General features: G+C 43.1%; 1 protein-coding gene across 6 annotated transcripts in view; it reads left to right on the forward strand.

The window, feature by feature from the left end:
• CCDC186 (coiled-coil domain containing 186) overlaps nucleotides 1-26,701 on the forward strand; it is a 608,776-nt gene that overhangs the window by 186,741 nt on the left and 395,334 nt on the right. For all 6 annotated transcript variants that reach the window (XM_069239313.1, XM_069239317.1, XM_069239318.1 and 3 more), the window contains exons 6-7: nucleotides 9,612-9,731; nucleotides 20,965-21,069. In XM_069239313.1, coding sequence (XP_069095414.1) covers nucleotides 9,612-9,731; nucleotides 20,965-21,069 — 225 coding nt within the window. The remainder of the gene's footprint in view (nucleotides 1-9,611; nucleotides 9,732-20,964; nucleotides 21,070-26,701) is intronic.

The following is a 26,701-nucleotide window of genomic DNA, read 5'->3' on the forward strand; positions in this document are numbered from 1 at the left end:
ATATCATGAGTCATAATCCTCCCAAGGTCAACTCAGCCTTCCATCCTTGTAAGGCTGGATAAAATAAGTACCACATTAGCTTAGATAAGCCTCTTATTTACACCGCTTAGAATTGACCACTATTAACCAAGAAATCTATTACTTTAAGCAGTAGCAGCCTGGTGATGAGACACTTGAGCGAAAAAATCATACATCAAGACGACCTAGGGAGAGCGCAGTTGTCCCGAAAGATCACAGCTGATCCAAAGAGAGAATACCTAAAGGTGCTGTTCTGCCAGGGCATACTGTGAGAGAACTGCCCTATAATTTGGCAGTGAAGGATTTTCTGTCGTGATCTGAAGTGTCTCCAAAATGAATGTGCGTTATACACATTCGATTTAGGGCAGAATTGAAGAGGGGGGAAGTTGCTCAGGAGTTGATCCTGGCTTCTTACTGTCAGAGGTGACAATCTTCCCTTTAGCCTGAGGCTGTGAATTAAGTTAAAAACAATTCTTCTAGGAAACAAAAGTGTAATGCCTTTTCGGATTCCTATGTCAAAATGTTTTTCCCAATCAAAGCTGCTGCAGATTTTAATAGGACCGCGAGCCACTGAATAAAATGAGCAGTAGTTACATTAATCACACTTTATAAAAACAAATCCCTAAGTTTGTCAGAGACCTGTGTTGCTTCTCTTAAAAGGGGCGTGCCATGGATTTCAAAGGAGGGCCGGTTCTAGGGTGGTGCGACCGGTGCTTCTGAACCGGGGGCTGACTTTGGTGGGCCCACCCTATTTGTAAGTATATTATAGTTTTTAAAAAAGCAGCTGCTGACTCCAACAATTTTCAGGCAACAATAAAAATGTTAAGATAACTCTAGTGAGTAATGTTCTTCCTGGAGAGAGATCGGAGTTTTGTCTGGTATGCTTGCTTCAAAGAACGTATACCATGCAGATCACAAAGTGTATATATTGTAAATAGGTCAGTGGGTTACCGCATTTGTCAGAGATGCTCTTTAGTTACTTGCTGTTTAGATGTTAAAATCCATATATCTACAACAATGAGCTAATAACTGTCAAAGAGCTGCATGCAAAATGCAAGTTATAGATTAGAGCGATATGATTTTTCCTCTTCTTTCATTATACTAATGTTGCAAAAAGAGTTTTAATTTGGGTACATTTTAAATTCTGAGTTTTGCTTCTCCAGACCGAGCACTTTTAAATTATACTGCCCACCAGTATGGATGACATGTGACTCCTACACCTTGCAGTCCTTGTCTTATGTAACATTTCCTATACGCTGATTTACATACATATGATTTACTGTCTCTGTGGCTTGTGTGTTTCATGTAAAGTGCTCTTACACCCTACACTGGTTTGAGTGGTGCTATAAAACTAATTAAATGCATCTGAGAGAGAGTGGTTATGGAGACTTGAGGGTCACTGTTAGAGGGTGGTGGAGAGAGAATCCATGGCAGAGTTGGTCTTTGGGTAGGTGCCAACAAACATTGTTTTGCGGGGTGCCACTAGTGCTAAAGCCGCCCCTGGCTCGAAGTATCCAAGGACAGGAGTATTCTTACATTTTTCAAGAAAGGGGTAAGTCTTCCCTACATATGCCTTTTTTTACTTATTCTAAATCAATTCTCTTATCTTTGTACAGAAGATGTGAGTTTCTCAGCTCGTCTAGGGCATGAATTAACATCTTCTTGAATTAGGGCCTTATTTACAAGAAACGTGTGCATCAGCATTGATGCGCCAGTTTTCTTATGTCAGCCCAAGGCCCCTTAACGACGCCATGGTAGCACTGTATTTATGATATAGCGCTCCATGGCATACGATTCCACAAATGTGGCAGAAAACTCACGCATCTATTGGCACAAAAGTTGCACAGTGCTGGAGCAGCGTCGGTAATTTGATGCTACTCCAGGATTGTGTGCAGGGTCCCATGTTAAGAAGCCCATCTTCACTTGAACGCCTGCTCTGAGCAGGCGTGGAAAAAGTGACACTGTGAAGGCACAGAATGGTGCAGTGAAATGTAGTAAATTTCACTGCCCCAGTTCTGCGTGGCTTTTAATGTGGGAACGCCTACCCTGCATACATTACACCTGGCACAGGTATAATGTGGCACAGGGCTTAACAAACTGGCTCAATGTTTCCATTGCGTCAGTTTGTAAATGTTGCGCAGTGTAGGGGACTGCTTCCACTGCTGCAGCGTCACAAAAATGATGCTACAGCAGTGCAAATGTCTTGTATGGATGGAGCGTTCAGATGTATAGGTGTGCTTCCATTTACCAGAATATTATGGAAGTAAATAGGTTAGATAATAAATCCTTGTTCAATTTAGCAGCCTAAACAAGATGACAATTGTGCAACTGGGCCACTGGAAATATGAGAATGTGCAGCTGTGGCAATTTTTGCATAATTATACGTTTGCCGCATTTGACACATAATCCATCATCTGCTGCATAATCTGCAGATTTCATTAAAAGAAATTGTTTATAGCTTAAATGGTTCAAAAGTTACTAAAATTGTAACAACACTAGTCGCCGCACAGGGAAGGCCCTTTAAAAAGCTGAACTGGTCACATTTCTGTTGCTTATTCCTTTTCTTTTGTGTGTGAGCTGCAAGCAATGCACAGAGAGTATTACCAACTTTAAAAATGAAATAATGAAGTAATACTATTACAAAACGTGCTGCATAATTTACATTTTAAAACTGCATAATTTATTCAAGCCTGCCAAATAATTTGGCCCTCTCCTGCCGATAAATTCCAGTGGCCCTGATTATAATGAAGGATTATTGTCTATCCTTCAATATTTATTATAGATTTATTTTCAATATTTCTTACCTAGTTGCTAAAAGGAGTTCGTTATGCACCATAGACAAAAGTAAAATAACATTTTGCTCTGTAAATAATTGACCTGTTTTACTCTTGATGACTTACAAATCTCCCTTTTATACCCTGATTTTGAGTTGCCCTCTATTACCAATTTGGACAGAATCTGGATATACCTCCTTATTGTGTTAATTCCACACGCAGTTTGATCACAACCAGGGCATTCTGAGGCTACATTTCATCAAATCAAGCATGGAGAAATTAGAGTCTGTAGATAGCCAGGTAAACCACCAATGAAGTCTGCAGTGAAGCATATTTGCATTGTAATGTCCCTTCTCAGAATGAGACTTCGATATGGATGATTAATAAAGTCTGTTCCTGCAGATCTCTCCATTTCTCTGTTTAACCTGTGCCTGCTGAGGACCATACACTTGAAACAAAAAGCCTCAGAATATACAACGCAGAGTGGTAACAAGCTAAGTGGACTACGAACATAAGAAATATAGTAAAGCGACCCACAGAGCTGCTGAAACCTGCCAGCATAGTTAAAACCATAAATTGTGCTCCTGTCTCTCACACTCCTTCATCATTCACACAGCTAAGTTCTGTGTCCCTTAAAATGATAACCATACATTGGTGGTCTTTATGACCAACATGGAAACACTACCCACAGAGGATCAAAACAAAGGCAGCACATTTCCAACCAGGCTTCCTATACTGTGTAGCATGCTACCCCATGTAGGCAAGCACTTCAGTGCCCCACAGAGCGGTAGTAGGTCCTATATAAATGTTACAATACAATAGGATTGTGACCCATAGGCAGGGCCATTAGAATTATGCAGCAAGAGAGGGACACGTTATGCAGCATGATAGAGCAAATTATACAGCATAATGTGGCACATTTTGCAATAGTATTAGTTCATTATTTAATCATTTTTAAACTTGCTAACACTTTCTGGGCACTGGTTGCACCTCAACACCAGTTTAACACCCAAATATAGCTATAACCAACAGAAAGGTGTCCAGTTTTGCAAAGGGGATTTCACTGTGTGGCAATCCCTGTCACTGCCACTGCATTTTTTATAACTTTTGAACCGTTTGAGCTAGAAACAAAAATGTATTTTCTTATAATCTGCAGATTATGCTGCAGATGATGGATCATGTGGCAAAAGTGGCAAATCTATAAGTATGCGAAAATTGCAGCAGCTGCACAATCACATAATTCCAGCAGCCCATTTTTGTTGTTTAATAATTTATTTATTGATAAAACAATAAATCTCTCCAGTGAGGTTTAACTACCAAATGTATTAATACACCTTTACCTCGGCTTTCAAATTAACAAATCTAAAGATTTTTTTGAACATAGATTGTACACTGTTTTGGAACCACGCCAAACAGACTGCAAAGTTTTCTTTCATTTGATTCTCTTTCTATAATATCCCTACTAATATTGTATACCCTTCTTTTTTTTTATAGAACTTTGAATACTTTTTAGATTAGATACTTCACTGAATGATACGTACCCAGGATACTGTCAGCAAAAGTAAAAAGAGCTCACCAAATGAAATGGAGTATACATTTTTGTGTCCACAGTATAATCTTAAAAAGACACTTGATGTGATAATACTTTAGCTAAAAATTTCAATTTTGTGGGGTGCAGTATTTTTAAGGGGTATGGTAGGCGCACCGTTGGGTGATGTCCCCTATGAGACAGAAAATTATTTCAGAAATCACTGGGGCCAATTCACAAAAGCCTGAATGGATACCTAAGGGTGTACTACAGGAGATATATCTCACATACTAGTGCATGCCTTTGAAACTAGACTCTGGAAAGTCCCTTTTAGCATAGATTGCCACATGTAATTAAAAGTTTCACTGAAAAGTCCTGTGTGCAGTATTACTTTGTGTCTCAAAATATCATTTCAGGCAGAAACTCCTCTTTCTTCACATTCCGATGAATCTTTTTAATCGTTACCAACAACAAACAGATAGTACTGACAGAAAGCAAAACATTTTAGTTGACTGCATGTTTTTTCCAGCCCACCTCCTATTTTACTGGCATACAGATGATCAAATATCATTCCCATTTAACAATCAACTTGTGAGAGGTGTAGGGAGAGACTCATCTCTAGCCATTTCCTGAATATTGACTTGCTTTGGAATCATGTCTCTTATTCTGTCCCAGAATTTTCTCTGTATTTAATCTAGGGTTGAGATTTTCTCATGTTTCTTAGGGCAGCTCATGACCTCATACAAGTTTTCCCTAAGCTACAGTGATCCATTTTTAACTACCAATGTGTCCAGTTAGGGATCTTTGGACTTCCCCAGAGTCTGGTTAAGTCTCGGCAGAAAATTATAAGTTCCAGAATTTATAGCATTCAATTATATTTTAATAATGTGTCATCTCTATATTCCCAGTACCACAATCTTTGCATTTAGGAATAGCGTGACTTTTAGTACTGTGTTTAAGCATTTATGAATGCCATCATAGAGTTTCTTCAATTGAGAAGAGAACCATAATATATGCAGCATATCTCCCATCAGATGACACTTTGTCAGGTAAAGACCATACTCCATTTTCTTTATTTTTTTCAGCATGGTCCATGTATAATAAAGAGGGTGTCATACTCTAATGTGCAATAATTTAGAGCCCACTTGAATAGCAACCTCCCAGTCTAACTCCATATTTCTCTTGTGCCTATCACCCATGTTGCCCTTAACCTTTCTAGATTTCCTGGGAAATTATTAACCAGTTTTCTATAACTCATACAACGTGCCTTCACAATCAGATGCTCAGATGGCACTGCATGTGCTTGTAGACCAACATGTGGTCTTTGTGATTTATTACTGGTGTGGACTCACAGGATTGTCACAGGATTGTCAAATTAACATCTGAGGAGTTTAGGGTCGACATTTTTCCAGAATCCAAGTCATTCTGCTATTATTAAGTATGGCATTGGGAGTTAGTGAGTGACAAAAATAAACTATGTAGCTAACTTACACAAGTTACTTCTGTTTAATGTAAGATCAGGAAAATCAGCAGGACAAAAGAGAAAGGAGAGAGATCTTATAAAGGAGCTCATAGAAGTTGACTGGGACATGGTCTCTCAATATGAAGAGAATGTTTTATATAAAGTAGCTTTCTATTGGTATCACACACCTGAGAAGATCAGATACATGCTGGGATGGATTCGGGCTACAGGTACATTAGTACATCTAATGTTATGCTAGCTGAAGTTGTGACTTTTGATTGATGTTCGATGTCTCTCGGCCTAGGACCTCAAAGTGGCACTTTTGGATATTTTCATCTTGGAGATCTTACTCTTATGCTCCAGGAAGGGGATGCAAATAGCACTAGATTTGAGTGCAGCCAGACAACCTTAAAAGCACGTAGGGACAAGGTGACAATCAAAATACAGATAGAGTGGTTGTTTCGCGTGTAGGACCTGCTAGCAATTGAGAAACATGTTCTGCCAATAAAACATAAACCTAAAGTCTTAAGTTCAGAGTAGTCACATTTTTAGTACTCATTGTCAACAGAATTTAGAGAGCTTACTTAAATGCCGTAGTTATTGGAGAATTCTCAGAACAATACTTCAAAGGTGTCAATGTATTACAATAAATGCCAAAACCAAGTCCTCAAATGCAGATGCAGAATGAGCTGTTAGGACACAAGTGATTGTTTATTTTTTTAAATAGCTTTTTTTTTGGCATTTCAACAAGAACCAACTTCAAATTTGCACCTGTCCTCTATCTCACACTATCTTCAAACCACCTTCTTTTTCGCACAAATTCCATAGTGCATATTAGTATGTGAACAAAGCCAAAGCAACATAAGGAGCCAGACTTACAAGGCCCTAGTGCCTCTTAGAACCACACTAGCATCATTTTTTTTGCGTTAATGTGGTGTTAAGGAGGCCATTCTCCTTTGCCATATTTACAAAGTGGCGCAATGCATGCATTGCTTGACTTTGTGATCCCTTGCGTCACTTTATGCCTGTGCCAGACAAAATGTATACAAAGGGGGTGTTCTTGTGCAGGGAGGCCCGTACAAATGGTGCAGTAAAATTTGCAACATTTCACCGCAGCAATTTTAGCGTCATTTTTAATGCATGCCTATGGCAGGTGTTATAATGACACCCCCATTACTTTCAATGGCCCGCCCTTTACTTTGCAGGATTAGCGCCACAAGTCGTGTACCACAACAGCATCAAAAATCTTTGATACTATTATCCTAGTGTGCTCCATGGTGCGCCGTATAGTAAAGACAGCACACACATGGTGTTGTTAGGGAGTCGCCGGGGTGCAAGAAAAGTGGTGCATCAAAGCTAATGCTCCACTTTCTTGTAAATATGGTCCAAAGTCTCTGAATTCCTGGTAAAAGCATTTAAATGTTACAGTAGGCATTGATGCCTCTAGGTGGTTTGCAAAAAACAACCAGATCAGTTTATATCATATCTCATTGCCGAGCACCAACGTTCTTTAATTGCATATAAGGATCAAACAGCAATAGTGAAGTATTCTGGGATTAAAAACTGCCCCTGATTGCTTTTAGCAATGTTTATAAAACCTCTAACAATTTTTAGTAACAAAGTTTAAATTCAATAGGTTCATGTAAATAAAATTGTATCTTAATAAGAAGAAAAAAGGTTAATGTGGCTGAAAAGTATTTGGATAAATACAGGATTATGCAGTTTTTCCTTTGAAATGTCTATCCTTTCTCCTGCCAGCATGTGTTTCTGGTGAGGAATGTGTGTTTAAATGCAGTGTGTTTAAGACTGCAGTACCATCTCCTGTCTACAGGGGCAGAGCTGAGCAGCAATATAAACACTTCGTGAAACACAGGTTCCCACAAGACAATTTTTAAAAAAGTTGTGAAAATTGACACAGATGTTCCAAAAGTCATTTTTTATCATTTAGAAGTCATTGTCTTGTGGGGACCTGGGTTCAAGTCCCCGCAGTGCAATCAAGTCCCCACAGTATGACTGTGTTAACATTAACCCCTCCCACCCCCCCCCCCCCACACACACACACACACACACACACACACACTCTCTCTCTCTCTCTCTCTCTCTCTCTCTCTCTCTTTCTCTCTTTCTCTCTCTCTCTCTTTCTCTCTCTCTCTCTCTCTCTCTCTCTCTCTCTCGTCTAGTGGGTGGATCCCTACTTAGGGATCACCCTCCTTTGGCGATTTCCAAGCAGGAATCCACTAGGGGATGGCACAATTGGAAAGGGGAGATTCCTTTTCCAGTGATACATCCCTCATCCAAATCCGTGTTTGATGAGCTGAGATATGCCCCCAAACACTGATGTAAAAGAAAGTAAACAAGCCGATCCGCTCATTTTACTTTCACTTCTTTCGCGTTGCTCGTCATTGCAGAGAAAAAGAACACACAGCCTGAGGTGCTGGGGAAGCTCTTCTCCAACTCTTAAGGCTGAATGAAGCAAAAGGAGATTCCTCTGGTGCTCGGCCATTTCATCCTGTACCCCTCCACTCACTACAGTGCCTGGTTATATTCCTTTGTTTCATAAAGTCTGAATATTGTTTTTTGATCCAGCAAATCTTACTTTACTTACCATTTTGTCCTTTGTGATATATTGGGAATGAAGTGCGACTCCAAGTGCACAGTGTATGTCCAACAAGTAATACATATAACATTTGAGAAGAACCAAAATAAGCTTTACAGGTGTATTGTTGACATATTCAAGAAAGTATTACATGGATTTATATCCCTTATGTGAAACTCCTTTTCATTGATCTGTGAACTTGTCCCAAAGCATTTCAGGTTGGTCCTCTTCATAAGGTGGCTTGTGTAGCATCATTGTCCGTGTTGGTTGTATGTGTGTCTTCAGAAGGTGCTCCTAACACCAAACACATGTAGCCAAAAAGTTGCCCCTGTTTGTTCCTACTACAAAAGCTGCTTCTTGAAAACAAAGGAATAAGCCTTGTGCATTCACATGAATGCCTCTTTGGCAGAGCCTATCCCAAAATGTATTGGGATACTGTAAGAAAGTTTATGGGTGAATGCAATGTGAGCTTTTATATAAGGAATGAGTATTCTTGCATGCAGTTTTTATAAAACATTTTTGGATACATGAACAATATGCTTGCAGTGGTTTTATTCTGGCAGATTTTACTAGAACTACTTTTTGGTAGATATGCTGTGCATAGTGAGTTCGGTTCCATTCCCTGGATTGTGGAATACACTGTAGTTATCTCAGTGGAAGAAAAGACAAGACAAACAAACCTAGAATCACTTGTGATAATAACCTTTGATCAATCAATACTGTGTAATCTACTAGGCCCCTCTCCTTTTGCGATACAAGGACAGATAGTACCAGTATGCAGGAATGTGGGCTTGAAACTGTCTGCTGCATGTTAACAGAGGCTCATGAATAGAGCAAGTTGTGCAATCGCATACATTTAGATAAGATATATTATGAATATAGCTTCTATTTTGGTAGTTAGGCCATGCACTGCTAGCCTCATTTCCTCTGCTTATTGCTTTTGGGCTCAGTAAGTAAGCTGCATGGTTATGGGGGAATGCGCATTCCTCCTTCACTACCAAATTAGGGTTCCGATCCAGAACCGGTTTTCGTGTTTTCAGAGCACATCATTTCTCTAATAATTTTGGAGTAAAGGTATTTCAGAACTTCTTTTAATAGTTGACAGTGTTTGTTAATACTAATTAGTATATTGTCTACGTTATCAAGGTAGCATTTTTAATTTTATAAACCTGAATATGCATAATCAAGACTGAAAAATGTGCTGTTTTTCATTGCATGTATTTTGTTACACAGGAAAGTGAAACTATTCGTTTGAGCCGAGAGATTGAAAAACTTAAAGAAGAAATCAGTTCCTACATCATCAAAGTGAAATGGGCACAAAACAAACTGAAAACTGAAATAGATACACACAAGGTCAGTTTTTGATACTAATAAACTACCTACTCATATACGAACTTGGTGTAATTGCTAAATAAGTTTATCAGCATTTGTAACTACTCCTTACCTGTTAATGCAAAGAGGCTTAGTTGAATGTCTTTTGTATGAGATAGGATTTATATTACTCTCTGTTGAGGGCTACTGATAAATGAAAGCAATGGATTAATTTTTCTTAGGTTACAGCAGATGAGATGAAAGGATATTTTGCTTTAGTATAGTGACATTACTAAGATAAAAGGTCTTTAAAAATAATAATGGGCCACGTAAATGTGTGCATAGCAAGACAAAAGCATACCACAGAAATGCCTTGTGTGTCCTTTTCTTCATTAGTGATCCAGTAGAGATGTTCTAGAATTTTAGGTAGGACAGACACTGTGTGCTCTGTATGTAAACTTTGAAATCTGACAGCTGAAATCTGTGAATAAAGATTTCAGATAGCAAGGTAGGTGAGAGGTTGAAGAGGCTGGCTTTTCTCACAGTGTTTTCTAATCAGGGAGAGCAAGTATGTTTGTGATGATGCATTGATCACAATATGTTGTAAGCAATGTAATTGGGTATTATTTTGACACATCGCTAGTAGGCAAGTGAAAGGAAGTTTGCCTCAGATAAAGACCAGTTTTGGTTAAGCAAAGGAAGATAGTAAGCTTATGTAGGTTTGCAAAAATATTAGTGCAGGTTGTGGCAAGCAGGACAGCAGAGAATGTGATGCAAAACTGAGCTAAGTTGGATTACAGTAATAGCAGATAGGCTTACATATGGAACAAAGGCAGAAGAGCATTAGGGTAACACAGCAGTGGATCGCATACCCAACATGGGCAGAAATATCAAACAGCATTTTATCTGTAATAACCTTGATGGAGTTGAGAAGTTTTATGATGCAGTGGTCTTGGGATCCTAAAGACGTATATGCTATTGACATATTGCAAAGGTAGATTGCACTTCACAGGCTGACTAATTACATGGGATGCCATACTGTTTTGCATTAGTGTACTTCATTCACCAATAAAGGATATATACATAAACAATACTCTTTCTTCCCGAATTCTGTTTGATCTGCATTGATAAGGTTTCTAAATAGTATTATCTTACAAGAGAGATTACAGTCCGTGTTTACTAATTATACAACTCTGAATTTGTTTATTGTAAATCCTCTCCTTGTTTTGCGATGGCCATGATTTTTACTTTGTTAGAGGATCCCTAGGATGGTTTGGCATTTAAAAAGTAATTAAAGAGTCCAGACCTTGTCATTTAATGAAATGGTAATACAATTCTGTAGTGAAGCCATCTGACCCCGGCATTTTCTTTGTTTTGAAAGTTGAATTAAGACTTCCTCCCCAGTTATCTGCTTTTAGTGATACTGTCTCTACTATCAATGGTTATATTGATATTTTTGCTAAAAAAGAGGTTTTGGATTTCATCTGTGGGGGAAATTATTGCTGCACTACACTTTTTCATAACTTTTTTGAACTATTTTATTAGGAACAATTTCTGGTACAGAGGCTGAATGTTTACAATTTTTTGGTTGTTCCATATCAATGCAGTAAAAGTCCACTGGTGCATGTTATTTTCGTTGATGTCTGTTTCAAAAGTGATCATAGCAGGTGTGTGATCTGAAAGCCCTACCAGGCTGATTTTGGAGTTAATCATGAAATGTAGTTGTTTCTTGTTGATAAATATGTAATTTGTTTTCTTAGAAGTAATGAGTTTTGAAGATAAAGGTGATTTATTTCATCAAGATTCATAGTTATCAACATATTAGTCAGATCCTTTTCTGCAATTAGCCTCTGAAGGCTTTCTAGAAGGTACTGAATACATACCTTGTTTTTGTTTCTGATCAGCTGTTTAGCATTGAGTCTGCAAACATGTTGCCCCCAAGTATAATGTTAGCATGCTGAGAAATGTTGTTGATGTGGTCCTGTATTTGTTTCTAAAATCCATAATCACCTGAGTCGCTGGCATGTACACATTGATGAGGGTGAAAGCCACTTTCTTAATTTGAATTGAAGTTTTTAACTATATGCCATGCTCTTCTGAAGAGGATGAAAATATGTGATTTTGTGGGGGGCTATTACAGTGGCAGCTCGATTTTTCTTCCTTTCAACTTTTGAGAAAATAAATCTCCCAATCATCTTTCTTTCAGTTTGATTTCTTTTTCAGTCAGATTAGTCTTCTACATAAATTTTATGAGTGCTTTTAACTGGTTCAGTTATAAGGTTTTTATAAATTTTTTATTATTTATTTATTTATTATCAGTTCCCCTCGCATCCCATTTCACCTAGCTTAGTGTATTCTTTGTTGATTGGTTATCATTTCTAATATGGACTTTACTGACTGATAAAACTACCTGTGGATTCCTCACCTAATGAATTCTCCCAATGCGCAGCATTCGACGGAAACTTCTTTCCAGCTCTGCACGTCGGCGAGGACGTCACAATTGCCCGACTCCACGCGGCTCCGTCTGACGTCATCGTGGCAATAAGAGGTCCCCGCCGGCGTGCGGACGTCAGTTCCCTTTTTTCCGTGTCTTGTGTTGATTGCTGTTGAAAGGGATACTTTGTGTTTTCGGAAATGTCTGCTCCGAAGAAGTCAGGGTTCAAGCCTTGCAGAGAATGCGGAGGTCGGATGTCAGTTACTGACCCGCATAATGACTGCCTCTGGTGTCTAAGCTCGGACCACGACGTTCAGGAGTGTGGTTCGTGCCAGAAAATGAATCCGAAGGCTCTTAAGGAGCGTGAAGCCAAGTTGTTTTTAGCGAAGGCTAAAAAGGAGAAGAGAAGTCACCATAAATCTTTGTCGGGGAAGTCGTCGAAGAGTCATAGGAGGCAACGCCATCCCGATTCCCGGCGTCGTTCCAGAGGATGCCGTTCGAGGTCGAGGTCTCCATCTGTTCGGCGCCATAAGTCATGGGAGGTCAGCCCGACGGTGACTCCGCAGACCTCTCCGGCGCCGTCAGTCTTTGAGGTGGTGGAAGACAGTATCCTGTTTTCCCTACTCTGGGATCGGATCCAGCGGCATTCCTTAATGCCATGTTTGGCATGTTTCAGAGTATGGCGCCGGGAGGTGGTGCGCCGGCTGGCCCCACTGGTCCCTCGGCATTTAATTTAGGCGCTCCGGCTCCTTATAGACCAACGCCGTTCATGCCATTCTGTCCGGCAGGGGACGCTAGTCGACCTCGGTAGAAAGGCATTCGACGCCGGTGTCTATCCAGATGGAGTCGTCCCGAAGCCAGATGGCATTGATTGCTAGAGATCGGCTGTCCACTGCGCCGATGGATCCATCTCTGGCGTCGGATGGTTCCGGAGATCAAGTGGTGACACCTACTCGACACCGTTCTGCGACATCGGTCAACTCTGTCGACAGTGGGGGTTAGAGGCAAAGTTGCGCTCCCAAAGGAAGGCCCTGAGGTTGTTGGAGGAAGGAGAGTACCGGAGACAGCTCCTCCAGGAAGGGGAGATTGTGGAGCCCCTGGGTGTCTTTCAGGGGTTAGACACTGCCAGTGGGCTGGATACTTCCCCGGAATGGGATTTAGCCTCACCAGGGGAGTTTACCGAGGAGGCAGCCTCGTTTCATTCTGTGATAAGGAAGCCTGCTGATTTCTTAGATCTCCCGCTTCCTGTTGCCCAGGTCAAGACAAATATCCTGATGGAGATGCTACATCCTGCCACTGCTGTTGCGGATCCATTGCTGCCTTTTAATGAAGCTCTCATGGATCCCATTGTCGAGGTATGGAGAAAGCCAGTTTCTTCATCAACGGTGAACAGGTCGGTGGCCAGAAGATATATATCCGCTCCAGGGGACCCTGGGTTCCTTTCGAAACACCCGTCTCCGGAGAGTCTGGTGGTACAGGCGTCTTGTTCATCACGGTCTGCTCCTGGCTCCTTCCCTGGTGTGCCATCCGACAGGGAGTCCAAAAGGATGGAGCAGTCTGCAAAGAAGGTTTTCTCGTCCTGCAGCATGGTGCTTAAGTCAGCAAATGCCACGTGTATCCTGGGTAGATACATTAGTGCTGTTATGGATGCGGCTAAAGCTGCGTTGCCTGATATGCCCCAGGACTTGCAAGGACTCATTACGGATGCTTAGGCTGCAGCGACACTAGTCATACAATCAGGACTGGACACCACGGACTCAGTTGCTAGAGCCATGGGAACATCCATTGCTACCAGACGTCATGCTTGGTTACGTGCTTCTGGGTTCTCTTCCGATATCCAAGCCACTCTGTTAGACTTGCCCTTTGATGGCGATAAGTTATTTGGCACTAAGGCTGACTCTGCGTTGGAGCGCTTCAAAGAGTGTAGGGCAACGGCGAAGTCCTTGGGCCTGCAAGCTGCTTCGACCCCTTTTAGGTAGTTTAGACGTTTTAGGGTGTTTGGACGAGGGGCGTCCTTTCGTGGAAGATGGCAGCAGACAGGCCAGTAGCCCTCAAGTCTCCCTTACAGATCTTTTAGGGGTCGGGGTAGAGTCCGCACTAGAGGGGCCACCCAACAGCAGCACCCTGCCTCTTCCTCTTCCTCAGGGGGGGGGTGCAACAGGGGAAGCAACCCTAGTCCTCTAACCATTGCATCCCATGTATCTCCTGTAGGGGGAAGGTTGTCTCTTTTTCTTCCCATGTGGGAGTCGATCACATCAGACTCCTTGGTCATCAGTGTTGTGAGGAAAGGATATGCCCTTCCCTTTCGGGAGATTCCTCCTCCCTTCCCTCCCCGTCTTTCCTTTTGTTCAGAAGACCATCTCCTGTTGTTAGAACAGGAGGTTCTATCTCTATTGTCAAAAGGTGTAGTGGAGTTGGTTCCGGAGCAGGAGAGGGGTCAGGGATGTTATTCAAGGTATTTTCTGATCCCCAAAATGGATGGACGTTTGATACCTATCCTGGACCTGAGGATTTTGAATTGGTTCCTCAAACAGGAGAAATTCAAAATGTTGACTCTAGCACAGGTGCTTATGGCGTTGAGCAAGGAGGGTTGGGTGGTGTCTGTCGACTTGCAGGATGCTTAGTTCCATATTCCCATTCTCAAGTCACACAGGAAGTATCTCCGGTTTGTGGTGGGGTCGCAACACTACCGGTTTGCGGTCCTTCCTTTTGGTCTTACTTCGTGTCTCGAGTCTTCACGAAGGTGATGGCGGTGGTTGCAGCAAATCTCCGGAGGAAGGGAATAGCAGTATTCCCTTACCTGAACGATTGGTTGATCAAAGCCGAGTCTCCGGAGCTTGTGCTGCATCACCTGCAGATGACAACCCAGTTGTTGTTCAGTCTGGGCTTTTTGATAAACGTGCCCAAGTCTCACCTGGAGCCCTCTCAATGTCTCCTGTTTATAGGGGCAGTACTGGACACAACATTGAATCAAGCCTGTCCTCCGCCACAGCGGATTCAGGACATTCAGGCGTTGATTCCAATGTTTCGACAGGGAGCGGTTGTTCCAGTCCTCAAGGTCCTTTGTCTGCTCGGTCTGTTCGCTTCATGCATTCTGTTGGTCACTCATGCACGCTGGCACATGAGGGCTCTTCAGTGGTGCTCCGCAGGCAGTGGTTTCAGCACAAAGTGGATCTCGCCAAGTCGATAAAGATCTCCAGAGACACTGCAGCGGTTCTACGATGGTGGTCTGTGGACGGCAACCTTTCTACAGGAAGGCCTTTTTCACTACCACCTTCAGTGGCCACGGTAATAACGGATGCTTCCACTCTGGGGTGGGGAGCTCATCTGGGGGACCTGGAGATCAAAGGTCTTTGGTCTCCAGTGGAGCAGATGTTTCATATCAATCTGCTGGAATTGCGGGTGATACGTTTGGCTCTCAAGGCCTTCCTCCCTTCCCTTCGCGGTCAGTCAGTTCAAGTCCTGACGGACAACACGACCGCGATGTGGTACATCAACAAGCAGGCAGGAGTAGGGTCGTACCTTCTCTGCAGAGAGGCTCTGCGGCTCTGGTCCTGGGCACGGGACCATGGGATTTGCTTAATGGCAAACCATCTGGCCAGGGTTCCAAACGTGCGTGCGGACAGTCTCAGTTGGCCCCTCTCGGCTGATCACAAGTGGCGTCTTCATCCAGATCTGGTCCTTTACATCTTTCGGATGTGGTGATTTCCCCAGGTGGACCTATTTGCCACTCGGGAGAACACGCACTGCCCATCGTTCTGCAGCCTCCAGTATCCAGTGCAGGAAGCTTTGGGGGACGTGTTTCAGATGTCCTGGAACGGCCAGTTGCTTTACGCGTTTCCCCCCATACCCTTGATTCCTCGGGTTCTGAGGAAGATTCGCCAAGAACGGGCCCAAGTCATCTTAATAGATCCGGATTGGCCAAGAAGGGTGTGGTACAAGGACCTTCTCCAACTCTCACTGTGCCCTCCGCTCCGTCTCCCTTACAGGGCAGATCTCCTCCGGTAGTCACAGTGGCAGGTTCTACACCCCCACCTCCAGAGCCTGCACCTTCATGCCTGGAGATTGAACAGGGCAATCTGAGTTCTTTTTCTCTCCCAGCGGATGTGGGGGATGTTATTTTATCGGCCAGGCGACACTCCACCAAATCTGTCTATGCGAGCAGATGGGCTAAATTTATTACTTGGTGTGGAGAGAGGCAAATTAATGCCTTAAGTGCCCATTTGTTGGACATATTGTTGTTTGCATTGTCCTTGGCACAGCAAGGCTGCGCTGTTGCTACTGTCAAAGGCTATCTTTCTGCTCTCTCAGCCTTCTTATGCCTACCTGATCAACCCTCTTTGTTCAAATCCCCTTTAGTGTTGAGGTTTTTGAAGGGGCTTACCAATAGGTTTTCCCACTCCGTTTCTTTTGCCCCAGTGGGATTTAAATCTGTTTCTAACCTTTTTAATGGGTTTACCTTTTGAGCCGCTACATTCTTGCCCTTTGAGATTTTTAGTCTTAAAGACTGTTTTTCTTACGGCCATCACGTTTGCTAGGCGTGTTGAAGTGAGCTTCAATTTCTTTGTGTTCACCCTCGTTTTGCAACCTTTCATGCGGACAAGGTGGTGCTGAGGACCAGGGCGGCTTTCCTCCCCAAGGTAGTGACTCCTTTTCATTTGGGAAGTCTATCACACTCTCGTCATTCTATCCTCCTCCACATCCATCTAAGGAGGAGGAGAGACTACATCGACTGGACCCTATGAGGGCCTTGAGTTTTTACATAGACAGGACGAGAGAGTTCCGCTTGGACGACCAACTCTTTGTCGGATACGTGGGGAAGAGGAAGGGAAATGTATTCTTGCGGATATATATTGATATTGTTTGCTATTTCTATTTGAATAAATTTTGTATAAAGGTTTTCTTGGATACAATCATAATGAGTATGGAATGTCGGTATTCACCTGTTTGCCTCAAAGGCACGTCAAAAATGGTGTAAACTGACATCAGCACGCCGGCGGGGACCTCTTATGGCCACGATGACGTCAGCGGAGCCGCGTGGAGTCAGGCAATTGTGACGTCCTCGCCGACATGCAGAGCTGGGAAGAAGTTTCTGTTGAATGCTGCGCATTGGGAGAATTCATTAGGTGAGGAATCCACAGGTAGCTAGTGTATCCACCAGAAAAAGCGTTACCGAAGGTAAGTAACTTGCTCTTTTGCAACATTATCCTCATGTTATGTGATGATATTTATTTACTTCTTTCATCCTGGTCTCTCTGTGCTGATTTATTGATTCACTTTGTCGTAGGGCCCGTGCTTCCTTTTCCATCATTTGTTTTGTGTTTAAAGCAGGTATATCAACTTTGACATTTGGGGAATTTACAATAGCTAACAGGGCTATTTTGATGACTGTACGATAGTACAAAAGAGACATCTCACTCTACTGTGTACATTCTGATATTGAGAGCAGTCCATTGATTTTTTACCAATCTTTTTTATTACATTTACCGGTAAGACAGTTAACAGCATCTTACATTGGTATATCATCGTAAAGTGTTTCTAGTTCATCCTTTGCTAATATATTTTAGCTAGGCAGGTGTAGTCAGTTGTAGGCAAATGCAGTTTCCTGCTGAGCAGGTATATATATAGCATGGTGTCTGGAATTGTTGGTGACTAACTGAAATCAAATAATTATCAATGAACAATGTGCTCCAGCATTATTTATCCCCCCCCCCCTTTGTTCGTCATTTATGTTGTGTGCTCTTTTGTACTCCCCCTTCCCTCTATGTATGTATGTGTTCTGCATATCTGATATGTCCCTTAGACCACAAGTTTGTTTCCCGTCCAGGTACATCACTCTCATCAGGGAAACTAGAACTTCTATCCTCAGGATGTAGGAGTAGAGCCCAGACCCAGCAGGTACCCTCACATTTCTCCAATATGTGCATGTCCTGTTATGGCCCCTAGGTCTAGAGTGATCTTGTCCCAAATTAAGCTATCATTGGGCAGTTCCACACCTTGTGTGGAAAGTTTGCGTCCCCTCTCCCGCACTTCAGACACATTTTATCCATTGTGCCTGCAGTGGTGTTCAGTCTGTGAAGGGACAGGTATGTAGTGTGGAGATAATTAAGGTGTGTGTATTTTAGTTGGGTGTTCCTAGACACCTGACGGATGTACTGTAGCATGACATCCCATTCTGTCTTTCAGGTTTGTCCCTAGGGCACCCTCTCAGATGTCTCTAGCTCAGTCCTTGGATGCAATGGACATCGAGAGCACAGTCTTATAGAGCCATAAATTAATTTCTACCCTCCCCTGAATGTGAGGAGTGTCTGTAGGGTGTCAGGTGTGTGCCGATCCCGCTATCCGATATCACCCCATTCACCGTAGTTCAAGAATTGGGAGCTCAGCAAGTTATCTTCATCCACTAGGAAGTCAAAGCCCCCAAATTCCCCATTGGTGTAACAGTCTCCTAGTGTGTGCAGGTCAGCCCCTGTCCAGCCCTCCAGTCTGATTTGTGAAGTACCCCCCTCTGAACGTTGGTAGTCCCACTAATGACAACATCGGAGCATAAAGAGTTCTGCCTGTTTGTCTTTTTCCTAATGATCCTCTTCCTTGTATGTAGCGCCACCTTCAGTAGTTTGGGGACATTCTGTCATAGCTGATTGTCTATCAAAAGCGACATGAGAGCTACTTTATTATGCGCCTCTCCTATGGTGCCCAGTTCCTCTCTCAGGTCGTCGTCCAGCCACTGGGTCACCTACTGTAACTGTGCAGCGGCATAGTACAGTTCGAGATTGGGCACGCCCCACCCTATTCCTCTCCATGGTGTACTGTAAAAGACAAAGCGAGGCTCTCTGACTGCTTCCATCCCAGGTCAGTTCCTTCTGCAATGTGGCCATGTCTCTGAACCAGAACATGGGCACCCATATAGGCAGGATCACGAAGAAATACAGTACTCTGGCCAGCATTACCATTTTCGTCTGTGCAACTCTTGCCAATAGGGGGAGGTGCAGTGTACGCCAGAATTTTACAGTGGCTCTCGGCAATTGCAGTGCTACCCCCAGGTTACAATTATGGATGTCCTTGTCCGAATGATAGACATTCATACCCAAATATTTGAGCATCATAGACTCCTAGAAAATACCCTGTTCTGCTACTGCTTTCGGGGATGTCTGGATAGTAGGATGCCCAGGGAATGCACACGTCTTGCTTTTATTCATAGACAGTCCAGAACCTGCCTCAAGGTTGGTTAGCATTCGCATTCCCTGGGATAGTTCTGTGTCTGCATCGCGTAGGTGCAGTAGTAGGTCATCCGCATAGAGCGAGATGCAGTGCTCTTTCTCTCTAAATAGGGTACCTTATCCCTGGCTTTCAGCACGGATTACGGTCACGATGGTCTTGATGGGAATAGCAAATATTATGGCCGACAGGAGACAGCCCTGCCTATTGCATCATGCTATATCAATCTGGTCTGAAATCAGGTGTCCTGTAGGTACCATAGCCTATGCGCCCGCATACAAATGTGCCACTCACTGTGTCCACAGTTCACCCAAAATCCAATGTCTCATGGTAGCCATAAGCTAGGGGCAGTGATGTCAAAGGCATTGTGTAGATTGATGGAAAGAACTACCATGGAGGCGTGGTTTTCCAGTGGAGTCTCCGGCAGCAATTTGAAGAGTCAGCATATATTAAGACGCATGTTTCGAGAGGGAATGAAACCATTCTGATCTGTGTGAATTAATGTCCTGATGAAGGGGTAGAGCTGAGTTTTTTTCTAATCTAAATTTAGCATAGAGAGTGGTCGAGAGTAGTCCATTGAACAGGTATAATTGTTTATTTTGAGGTTTTTGGGAGTATGTTCTTGAGACTTTTTTTCCCCGACTATTTATTGATACTACAGTATAGGTATTACAAGAGGTATAGCTTCACCCCAATTAATCTGGTTGATATGATTGCTCTAGCTTCTCGCTTGGTGTCACTGTCGAAACTTTTTCAATGAATTGGAATATTGAAATGATTTTGTTTTACTTTGATAAGTTACTCAGTACTTCCCTGGGTATGTAATTCTTAATTTGATGTTATCTTGGTCCTCGTATCCCGGGCGTTCTTTCTCCTTGCACATGTGACCTTTTCTGCCCGTGTGATTGTTTTTTTTTTTCTTTTTCTCTTGACTGCCTCCCTGATCAAGTTAGCTTGGGTACATCCAGGAAGTAAATCATTTTACCTCTTGTTACTAAATGTGTTTGACTTGGGTAATCGCAGAGGATTTGTTTTGTTAGTATCCAACCTTTCTAAAAGATCTAGCAAGAGCAGCATGTTGACCCTGGCCTCCCTTGTGGACCTGACCAAGTCAGTGTGGACCCACGAAGCACCAAACTGGCTAGAAATAATTTTCTTACATACTTATTTAGGATCAACACAATAGAGATTACATGAAAATGTTTACCATTGGTTTGTTCTAATGATGGCTTCTTGAACAGAGAGGATACCACTGCACATCTGAATTCTAGAAACAACACTGCTATTTATATGGCGAGTGATAAACTAAACACATGGTGATCACAGATGTCAAACTTCTGAAACATTGGTACAATATAGATTCTCTGCAAATATTTTATTGACAGGTGATAAACAAGTGTATCATGCACTCAGAGTTTAGTGTTATAAGGTTACCCTAATGCATAAAATCTTTAGACTAGTGCATGCATGGGTTCTTTGAATATCCCAGTGCTGCATGTTGATGATTGTATTATCCTTGATCACATTAGGAAACAACCAGTGAATTTCTGATGCTTAACTGAATGTTGATGATAATTAAATGTTAATCATTCAATGCATATTTTACATTCCTTTCCTGTGCAGGAAAATATAGATAAACTAAAAGACACAACAATCAAATTAACTCAAGCAAAAGAAGAAACAGAGCAGATACGAAGAAATTGCCAGGAAATTATAAAAACATATCAGGTATTGTGTTTCTCTCCATTTGAGTAAGCCTTTCTGCATAAAGCACAGAAAATGCTGCACTTTCTGTGTAAACGCTTGTGGTGGTTTCATCACTGCTCCTCTGTATTAAGAAAGTGATGTAACTAATAGGAGAAGTGCAGGATGTCAAGCCCTATCAGTACATGTTCTTGATGCACACTACAAGACAGTAAATGATGAGCAGATTATCTGGGCAGTGTGATTGAGTGATGCTGGTGGATAGACTACATCTCAACTGCTTTTGTTTTTTTAGGTCTCGCCTAGACAGCGCATGCGCTTTCTCTTCGAGACATACTTTTATCTACTCTGTGGAGTAAGTGCACACTCATTGCTGCCTGTCACTTTTAATTGGTTCTTTGTAGTGCCTCTCGTAAATGTTTGTTTTTTGACTAGTCACTTGCTTGTATTTGTCCCTACTTTCATTGCTTGGTTTCCTCCCATGGAGACTGCCCCTGTTACAATTACGCTTACTCTTTCTTAGCGTGTGTGTTTGTTGGTGCACAATTTTTTTTTCTTTGATTTGGCTTGTTTTCAGGTTCTGAATGGTGAAAGAGATGCTACTGTCAAAATGGAATGTAGTTCGGCATCCAGCCGCTACCGCGCTCCCTCATCCCTGTTTCACTCCAGGCTTGTTGTTCCATTTCCACCAATGCCTACACCCGAAATGAAACTCCAAAAATGCCTTCTCTGGCTCCAATTGCATTGTTATAGTATGCCACAATTCTGTTAACTCCCGTCTCAAAACAGCTATGGGCGCGTAAACTATCCTGCAATCTTGACGTGATTTACAGACAGGTTAGCCACTCGGTAAAAAGCCTCTTACTGAAAACAGTTTTGCTTTTGAATTCTAGGGGTTATCACTGACTCTGCTGTTGTAGTACAGAGCACAGTAACACACAGGTCTAACGTGTCCTACCCTGTACCTACATTCAACAAACCAGGGGATGTTTTGTGTTTTGAGTGTGCCACAGTTTCTGTGATTCAGCGAATCGTTCCAGATTCATATCTTGATCCATATCTTGATGGGAGGGTTCGGGCCAGGTTGAAACTTGTTACATGCCAAGACTAGTCTATTCGATATAATTCTCCCCCAGGTGTCAAACTGGATCTGGAAATTTTTCCTCAGCAGTACCTCTGCGCATCGGTAGAGGGTTTTGAGCTACTCCGCAGCGATCTGGTCTGTACCTACAGCTCACAGGCTGGTAGAAGGGGCATTTTTTTCTTCTGGATGAGGGAGATGAGGGTTCTTCCTTCCAGCACAGCTACCTACAGGGTTGCCAGGGAATCCATTTAACACTACTACTAGCATTTAGGTCCTGCATCAGCCGTTGTGGTATACCTAACACCACATCACAGGAACAGATAAAGCAGCACCTAACCTCTCTGGGCCCCTCTATTCTCGTATATGGTGTAATATACCAACATTTCTGACTGCCTGTCAAGGCACATCTCCAGACTTGTGGGTTGGGACATTGTCAAATGGTCCATTCTTTGGAATTCTCCAAGAAATGTCCTCTGTCCCCACTAGTTGCTGTCTGTCATGCAACAGGAAGATTCATGACAGATGCATAGTAATGTGAGAGTAGAATATGTATATTAAAATTGCTAAATTGGCTGCTCCTGGAAGAACTCTGTACACTCATGATGACATACACTGACCTTTATTACTTAAAAAATACACAAAGGGACACTTACTCTGTAAATACCTGCAAATGCCTAACATAGCTGTCTCACCTAAAGTGTGCAGTACAATTTTTCAATAACCCTAAGTCCTGTTGGTACTTTGACCCTCCTTTCCTAGCACATACCATAGTGCATGGTATCTCTAAGCTTGAGACGCCTGCCTTCATGTGTCTTTTTTTCTCCCAGTACCCTCACTTACTCTTTATAGTAATACCTTTAGTGAGTGTTCATGTGTGATTCATCGGTCACTGTCATTGCAGTGCCTGCAGTGCTGTTGCAGTTCTTGTTATGTTAGCTCCGTTTCTTTAACACTTTATTTACTGTTATGGCAGTTATGTACAAACATACATTTCTCCCCAAGTTGGTAAACAATGGCAAGAAGTCAATTCCACATCACACCATTTACAATACACACAGTGACATCGGGAATGCACATTTAAGAATATGCAAAATGGCAAGAAGCTCTTTGCAGGTATCATCAAAAAAGTAAAACCTCATCCTGCCACCCGCCACCGGCATACCTAATAACATTAGCAGTGCAATAGACTCGCGTTACATGTCACAGTATGTCATTCAACACAGGGGACAATGTTGTTGTGCCATATAATCAGTACTGTGCACCTCTGTGCAAGCACCCTCTAGGGACGATCCAAGGAACATCCATTGCCACCTACTCCTTCTATGCATCGGAGTCACCCTCCCCCGTTTGCGTTTCTGCACCCAGTCCCGCTAAGTAGGTCTGGTATGGTTTCCATATGTTGCTCAGGCGACTACAACTATGAAGGAGCTCGCTGTACGTGTGTGACTGCATATTGCAGTATGTAATATTCTGGAGCCAATCCTGTATAGTTGGCAGTGGCCCCCTATCCCAATGCATTGCCACACTATGCTTTGCCACCAATAGCTCTATTGCCGTTGACTGTTTAACAGCACTCGGTAGTTCCATGTCGTATCCTAGTAATACCAATAGCGGTTCTAAATCCAGCTGTTCTCCTACAATATTACCCTACTCCCTGAACATGGCCTGCCAAAAACCCTATGCTCCTAGACAGGTCCAAGCCACATGTTGAAACCCTGCATCTGTCTGGGCGTATCGGACATGATGTGTTATCCCAAAGCCCATATTCATACAATCTAGCTGGTGTATAATACACTCGATTTACATACTTGAAGTGTACTAGATTGTTTCTGCTATTCAGAAATATCGTCTTCGTCACATAGCAACAGTACATCTGCCGTTCGTCATCTGTGGGTATACCCAGGTTGCACTGCCAAGTCAGTCGAGCCTTCATCACTCCCGGCCTACCGGCTTCTTGTACATTAGCATATAGCCTGAACACTATATGTGGGGGTATGGATATCTGTAAGAGTGAAGTCAAGGTTTGCACAGCTGGTGGTTCTAACGTTTCCTCCCCCAGTATGTCTCACAAAGCGTGACGAGTCCTGTAGTAGTAAAAGTGCACTAACTGGGTAATACGAGTTCCGCGATCACATAATGTCTCCCAGTCGCACATCTTGCCCTCAGCAAAGGGATCCCTCATTGTTTTGATACCCAGGTCCTTCAGCGCTTTTAAAGCACCCCGCTCCTGAGACAGTGGAAACCATGTACACCATTCCAAAGGTATCAGGGGAGAACACAACAGGGAACCTGCTTGTCTCTCGAGGAGTCAATGCCATGCAGAAAGAGTTTATTTTTTTTATTTTTAATATTTTTATTGAGTTTTCAAAACGGATCCATGTATCATGATTTAATATTACATCAGCAGGATTTTGTAGATCAAATAAAACATTTACATTCAAACAACTAAAAAAAGTGTACACTAATGGGTCCGGTTATGACGTCCAGTATATTTGTCTGCTGTATCTGACTGCTAAGTCTTGTATTTTGGTGTTGAGTAGCCCCTCCTATATTTACTTGCCTACTCTGTTCCCTGCTGGTCTCTCCTACTTGAGCTGTCTAAGAGTGCCATCCTGTAGGATTATTGGTGGCGATTGTGGGGAGTATATTGTGTATATGTATTGTGTGTTTGCCCTGCACCCACTAGCTAACGTGGGTGTCAGCAGGTGCCGGAAGTAGGGATAATAGTTATCGCGTTGGTATGTCGAGTCACGGATGATTGCGTAATTATGTTATAAGTGGACATGTGCTATCTGGTCCTGTTGTAATTATTACGTTCCCTTATTCAAGGCGGTTTCTTGTCGTTTTTAGCCTCCAGTCTGGCTACTAGCGTTTCCCAGGCTTCACATCCTGTGTGTTGTTGGCCGTCCCGCGCTAGTTTCCTTAGTACCTGGTGTTCTGTGCGGGACCAACGCAGTGTGAGGGTGTGCCAGGTTTTCAGATCGGGCGCATTGGGTGCTTTCCAATGCACTGCTATCAATCATTTGTACATCACATAGGCTAGGTCTGCGAACTTATGTAGGTGCCTGTGATTTTTTGCTCTTGTCCTCAGTCCTAGTAAGCAGGACTTGGGATCCACTGCCAGTGCTAATCCCGTCAGTTCTGCAGTTTCCTTTACCACTCCATTCCATTCCTTTTGTACCTGAGGGTACTCCCAGACCATGTGGTAGAAGTGCGCCAATGGAGCGTTACATCTAGGGCAAGCCGGGTCCAAGCCGGGGAACATTCGCTTGATTCTGGCTGGAGATAAGTATGTTTGGTGTGTGTAGTTAAACTGCGTAAAACAGAATCTAGGCTTCCTCGACACCCCACGGTGTAGTATAAGCCCGCTCCAGGTCAGGCTCCGGGGGCTTACTCAGGAGTTTATATAGGTTCGACACTACTTTTACTTGGGCATCATATTGCAGCATATGATGTAGTATGGGGGAAATCTCTGGTTCTTGTTCTCCGGCCGCCCATGTTTTTTTGATTGAATGACTTATAGCATAATAAGCTAAGAATTGGCCGGAGTTCACTGCTGTGAGGGCTTGTATAGATTTGAATGTCATTAGTTTACCATCTTCAAAGCAGTCACCCACTACTTGTATGCCCGCTTCCGCCCACACCCCGAGTGCGTGCGACCCGGCTTCAGCCCAGCCGGGGAGCCGTTCCAGAGGGATAAGCGGCGAGTAGGGGAGCACCTTGTGTCCTTTTTGTACATACCTCCCCCAGCATAAGTGCGCCACTGTCATTAGTGGATTATCAGATGCGCTTTGGGGTTTTTTATTCGTCAGCCATGTGAGTAGGGGAGCCCCCTGTGGGCGGGCGGAGAGCCATGCGAACTCAGCTGTCGCAGGTCTGTGGAGCCAATGTAGTATCCACTGTAACTGTGCGGCAGCATAGTAGAGTTCGAAATTAGGAGCGCCCATTCCGCCAGCGCCGACTGGGCGCTGCAGTGTGGAGAGTGCAACGCGCGGCCTACCCCCTCCCCATATAAGCTGCAGCAAGACTGCGTTCAGGTTGCGGAAAAAACTTTTGGGGACTATGAGTGGCAGGGCCGCAAAGTGATATAACAGCCTGGGCAGTGTCAGCATATTCGCCACCCTACCCAGTGGTGATAATGGTAGTTTATTCCAGAAGCGCAGCGACCCCTTCATTGATGTCAGCGCTCTCCCCAGATTCCCATCTCTGAGGTCCTCAACTTTATGGTATATGTATACCCCTAAATATTTGAATGTTTTGAAACACCATTTCAGGCGTCCTACTGGGGCATTTTCTTGTCTTGACAGGGGCCATCTAGTTAGTGGGTACACACATGATTTTTCCCAGTTTACTACCAGGCCCGATATCTCTCCATATTCGGACAGTAGAGATATTACAGAGGGTATCACCTCACTTCCTTTCCGTATATATATTAAGGCGTCGTCTGCATACAGTGATATGGCGTGATATAGCCCATTTCTAATTATTCCCCAACTATCTTCCATGGCACGTATTCGTGTCGCTAATGGCTCCCTTGCTATGGCAAACAATAGCGGGGAGAGGGGGCATCCC

The sequence above is a fragment of the Pleurodeles waltl genome, chromosome 6, assembly GCF_031143425.1.
Source record: "Pleurodeles waltl isolate 20211129_DDA chromosome 6, aPleWal1.hap1.20221129, whole genome shotgun sequence".
In the NCBI taxonomy this organism is placed as follows: Eukaryota; Metazoa; Chordata; class Amphibia; order Caudata; family Salamandridae; genus Pleurodeles; species Pleurodeles waltl.